Genomic DNA, 5,918 nt, shown 5'->3' on the forward strand with positions numbered 1-5,918 from the left:
ATTTTATTCCAATCATTTACCCAACCGTCAATGATGTACAATTGAAACTATTCAAACATAAGATCATCCCACTCCTATATATACTGACTTTCGTTGGCAGTAGTTATCAGTTAAACTATAAATTGAACGAAATTTTGCAATTTTAGTTTTGTGCGCAAAAACGTTAAACACCATATTCGTTATATGCATTATTCTATTGTAATGGGGGACTTTAATCGGTTATCTGCCCTTGTCAAACAGGTGCTCGTTTGGTGGCGCTGTTGTCGAATTGGTCCTAAGTTTACTTCCGTATTACAGATCGATAACAGTGGTGATAAAATTCCGATAAAATTTGTAAATATTCAATTGATATCGCAACATGGCTTCAAATTTTTGCACCTTATCATTAGGCCAGCTTAAAACGGAGCTAAGGCGACGCAATGCAAAGTTGACTGGACGGAAGAAGGAATTAATCGAAAGGTAAACTTGTCAAAATGTAGCCCGAGGACAACTAGTTGTTAAATCGATATCTTGATAATTCAAGTTGTTTAACAAATGATTTCATCATTTTAGTAATGTTAATAAAGCTTTGAAATGTGAACACTTTTGTGTGTATATTGCAATGACTTTTAGCTGATTATATGCTCGTGTTTAAATGTATTTTACGACAAAATACAGTGGGTGGGGAAATTTTAACACAATTTATGGTATCACAAGTTACTTTCGTATCTTTCCAGACTGGAGGCATATGACAGGAACCAGAATTTCAACAGGGAAGAAGATCTTCTACCAGAATTCAACATGAGCCTGCCCAAGACTAGTGGATACAGAGATGTAAATTCAGATGCTAAAATAGCACCAATAACAATGGAGAAGGCCATCGAATACATGGGCCAGTACCGGGTGGAGTTTGATGCGAAGGTAAAAGACCTGTACGACGACAAGTTTCTTCTTTACATGCGACTGTTTTCGGTACCATCTCTGGACATTGTTCGTGGGGCATGTAAAGCAGAAATGAGGAAGAAGGTTAATTATGTTGTAGACATTTCTTTACACAAGAATGGATATATTCATGAAGCACAGTGTGAATGTGGTGCAGGAGAAGGCCCATTTGGACATTGCAAACATATTAGAACTATGATATATGCATGTTGTAAATTTGTTAAAGATGGATAATTTAAAGTTGAGACAACATGCACAGAAAAATTGCAGTCATTTCACAAAGCAAAAAAGCATACTGGTTCCCCCCTTAAGGCTCGAGATTTAAACATGGGCGGTGCAGATATTTGTGACATTAAAATTTTTGACCCTCGGCCACAAAAATTCCGTAAAGTTGATGGATATCAAGACTATTTTCACAATATTTGTATGAATTTTAGGGGTATATCAAAGACACCAATTTTTCAAACATTCAGCCCAGCCAAAATTCGTGCAATTTCCAATGACCATGATTATTTTGAAGTATCTCATGAAGACAATTTCCTGAAACAATGTAAAATAAACAAACTAAGTGACAAGGACAGGGATGACATTGAAATGTACACTAGGGAACAAAACAAAAACGACCAATGGTTTGAAGAACGAGAGAAAATAATTCAGTCATCTAATTTTCACCGTGTGTGTACCGCAACAGAAAGAACCAACTTAAATGACTTGCAAAGTCCTTTGTTCGGGGAAAAGGATTAAAACCTACAGAAACAATGCGCCATGGAATATAGTATGAAAAGGAGGCCATCCATCAATATGAAAGCAAAAATAATGTCAAAGTAAAACCATGTGGGATATTTGTATAAAAAAACCTTCCGTTTTTAGGTGCATCACCCGATGGCATTGTAGATGAAAACCTACTTATTGAAGTTAAGTGCCCCTTCAGTGCTAAACACAAAAAAATATCACCAGTCACTGAGCCATACTTGAAAGAGACAAATGGAAATCTGACTTTGAGTACTAAGCATCCATATTATTTTCAAATTCAGGGTCAGCTGTTCTGTGCTGAAAGACAATTTTGTGACTTGGTAATATACACCTTGAGTGATATTTTGTTCACTAGAATTCATCGGAATGAGAACTTTATTGCACACATGATATGCAAGCTTGAACAGTTCAATACTTCACATTTCAGAGCCGCAATTCTTGGAAAGTACTTTTATTAAACATAAGTGTTTTGAACTGTTTTATAACAACTTAAAGCTGCACCCTCACAGATTGACAGTTTTGAAATATATTCATTTCTTTTATCTTAGAATAAGTCTTATAAGATAGTTCACAATAGAATATATCTAATTTATTTGGAAACTGTTAGAATAAATTTCAGTCTTTTAAAGTTTTAGTTTGAGAGTGCAGCTTTAACACTGACTTCGTTGATTGAAAAATATTTGTGAACAATGTATCATTGTGAAACACTTGTTTCCATTTACCAGCTGTATATATGTATAAGGTCTTAGTTGAATGTAAAAAAAATAATAATGGTTTAATGTTTTATTTGTATTATTTTTTATCTGGTTTATCAAATAGAATGGACTGGTGTCTTTACAGTAACACGTGAAAGGTAGCAGATTGGTCGAGTATAAAGATGATGAGTATTATGCTTCAACTGGTTTTTGAATCTAAATATTAAATGAAAATCAATGTTACATATAAATCCCAAATTTTATTATCACTAATGTGCAAGTAGTGCACACCTGCCACAGATTGTTTAAATACTTTGACCTCATGTCATATCCAATGATTTTTAAAAAAAACTTCGGCTTCAACATAAGTATATAGCTGATGAGCTTTTAGGCGACAAACGGATTCATGTGTACGTCTCAGAGTGGTAATCATCTACCAACAGCATCCGGATTAAGTTTGCAAATCCGGAATTTTTGCAAACTTATTTTTTTTATTTTTCACCCAATGTTTTTTATTTTTGTATTTTTAAAATGTGTTAGGTAATACTAATAAGAGATATTTTTTGTTTCCTGAAATTTAATTTAGAAATATGTTTTTTTGGCATTTAAAGTCAACTTTTCCAATGGGATCCCATTGGAAAATGGCCTTCCCATTGGAAAAATGGTTTTTCCAATTGGAAAATCAGCCCAACATTTTTTGTTGGAAAATTCTCCCACATTTTCAAAAGGAATTAGTGATTAATAACAATCATTATCATTAATGGTTATAATGTTATCTAGAAAAAGTGCGTTTATAGTACTTTTTATCATTTTTTGTAAAAAAAAATCCCGTCGACCATTTTTTCCAATTGGATATTTCCCACAATTCAATATGGGAAAAGTCAGGAAATTGGAAAACTCCAATTGGAACATTGTCCCATTGGAATCTTCCAATTGGTAACATTGGCAATGGGCTTAATCCAATTGGAGGTTCTGGCAATAAATTTTAATGGGAAAATATTTCAACTTTCCTAAATCTCTTAAAAGAACACCTATTTATTTATTTAGGAATATATTTGAAGTTTTGTTTTATTGTTTACCTGTGTCCTGACATTGTATCCATCCAATTCCAAGCTAATACTTCTGTGCTGATATCTTAGCGATAAGATTTAAGCATCTTTTAATGAATTTGAATGCAATAAATCATATCAAAAATTACCTGAAGTATTCTTACTCAACCAGTGACACAAATTCCATTTTTTAAATATCTTTACACTAGTTTCATCTCCTCAGACGCCATTTTTAATCGATTAAGTTGTGGTTACAAACGACTAAGAACTTATTCATTTTTTCAAAGCTATACTCACTTTTACGCTTGAAAATGTTATTTCGGTTGTCAGTACCTTTACACAGAAAATGTACCATTTTCTTGATTTTTAATGAAGATGTAATTAATTGATGGAAATCCATATGAAATGTTTTACCTAAGATAATAGTTTATTTCATACACACTGTTCTGCAGGGGAGCAGGACCTTTCAACCCCAAGAGGCTTTTTAACCCTTCTAAAAAAGAACACTTTTCAGTTTTCAACCCTTAGACTTTTAAACCCCTATTTCAAAGACTTTTCAACCCCTACCTGTTTGGACTTTTTAACTCCTATAACAAAGACTTTTCAACCCCTAGTTGAATTATTTTAATAACCATATTAAAGACTTTTTAACTCCTAAACCAAAGACTTTCCAACCCCTATTATTTGGTTTTGAGCTGGTCCAAGCTAAACACCATTAAAAATGCTGCAAGGCATTTTAGAATGTTAACATGCATCATGTGCCAATGCCTTCCTCAAACAGTAATACTAGTATATGTTTTAGAAAAAAATATCGAACTGTACAAAATGTAAGGCTGGTGAATTTTGCATTACAAAATAAACGCTATTGGTAATTAATGCCATGTTGTCACTTTACTACATACCCGGTAGTAGTATATAAGCCAGTCATCCTACAAGATAGCAGTGAAGCAAAAATACACATATGATGATTACTTGTAAATCATCTTGTATATGTGGAAAAAATGAACTTGTTATCTAGCTGATTGTAAAAACACTTTGTCATTCTTAAAGGGACTCGTACCTCATTGGCACCAAATAATCATTTTCCAGGTAATGTGTCTGAAATAATTAGTTAACTCTTTGATACTGAAATTGCAGAACAAAATACAATGAAAGTATGAAAATAAAGTCTTGTTTTAATCAGGGGTGAACCTACGCTTTTTACGTCATGGACAAATAAATAGCATAACCACTCAGCAAAAGGGACTCATACATAATTTATGGATATTTTGATCATGCATACCTTGGAAGCAACACCTTTTATTTCGTATTTAAAACAAATTTGCTAAAGAACCACATTTTACAAACTACGAGCTATAACTTATACAATAAACTCATACCTGGTTGAGCATTTTTGATGTAGAAATGAGGCACCCAAAATGCCAACAAGTACATATGCATGCATAAATATTGAAGCAATGGTTAACATCGTCGCTTAAGTATATCCCTCACGCATCAAAATTAATTTTGCAATTGCACTAGTGGCCAGAAGGGGGGGGGGGTGACCCCCCCCCCCAACCACAACGTACCGATGTCGTCCAAGTTAACTTTTCGTTTCGAGGCAGGGGATACAGGGTAATCCAGAAGAACTGGAAAAAAGGTTGTTGTGAAATTGCGTAAATTTGTTTATTTTTTGTTTAGTGACACTGTTATTCAAAATCAATACATACACATATATAACAAACATCAATTGTGACTGATAAACCTTTAACTACATACTAAATAATGCATTTATTGAAAATATTTATTACTGATAACAAGATTGTAACCGTGTTTTTAATAGCAGAAAGCGCAAAAAATATGATTGGTAAATGCTAAAAGATTTATTGTGGTCTACTATAGTCTCATAAGGTAGAAATACCGTGTGTAATGCTCATTTCTTTCAAATTTAACTCGATATCCTTCATAAGAACCATTGTTTTCGACATTTATTCATTCTTTTAGGAATATTGAAACAACATTATTAATTGTGGTAAACCTTATCTGGCAGTACTTAAGAGTGCATCTTTGACTTACTCGAGTGAATGCACCTTCAAACCGGTTTAACACCACACATGTCCAGTAATCAATACCATCTGTGTTAAGATGTCGGGAATGTGTTAGACGAATGATTTTGTTTTATGGAGCTTTGAAGAGCGATGAATGGCACTAAAGTGGTGCCAAATGGATATCTCAAACACCCATTGGTAAGTCATTTATTTTTTCCATTTAATTTTTTGTCTTGATTTTTGAATATATAAACAGTCAATAAGTAGGACATCTCGTAAAGAACGTTCACTTGAAACAGTCCTCTTCTTATCCACACTTCGACAGGGAGTGGGGCTACTCTGCCTAAATAGCCGTCAACGAGTATTTTAAGAAATATCAAAATAATAAAAAATGGTGTCCCAGTGGTTGCACCAGTCAATTGTAACCATGCCCCCCCCCCATAGTCCACCTAAATGACCGTCAATGAGACTTG

The 5,918-nt window shown here is 33.7% G+C and overlaps 1 protein-coding gene across 1 annotated transcript; it reads left to right on the forward strand.

The window, feature by feature from the left end:
• The first annotated feature begins 305 nt into the window (after positions 1-305).
• Positions 306-3,051, forward strand: LOC128223715 (uncharacterized). The gene is made up of 2 exons (XM_052933043.1): positions 306-459; positions 717-3,051. Exons 1-2 carry the CDS (start codon positions 359-361, stop codon positions 1,153-1,155), a joined length of 540 nt encoding a protein of 179 aa, XP_052789003.1. The 5' UTR covers positions 306-358; the 3' UTR covers positions 1,156-3,051.
• Positions 3,052-5,918: the final 2,867 nt, after the last annotated feature.

This window comes from Mya arenaria, chromosome 17, assembly GCF_026914265.1.
Source record: "Mya arenaria isolate MELC-2E11 chromosome 17, ASM2691426v1".
Taxonomy (NCBI): domain Eukaryota; kingdom Metazoa; phylum Mollusca; class Bivalvia; order Myida; family Myidae; genus Mya; species Mya arenaria.

Excerpts from the sequence above, each read along its gene's own strand:
- LOC128223715 (XM_052933043.1), top strand. The coding sequence starts at position 359 with ATGGCTTCAAATTTTTGCACCTTATCATTAGGCCAGCTTAAAACGGAG. Across the intron at positions 460-716 it reads AAGAAGGAATTAATCGAAAG|ACTGGAGGCATATGACAGGA; the intron begins GTAAACTTGTCA and ends GTATCTTTCCAG.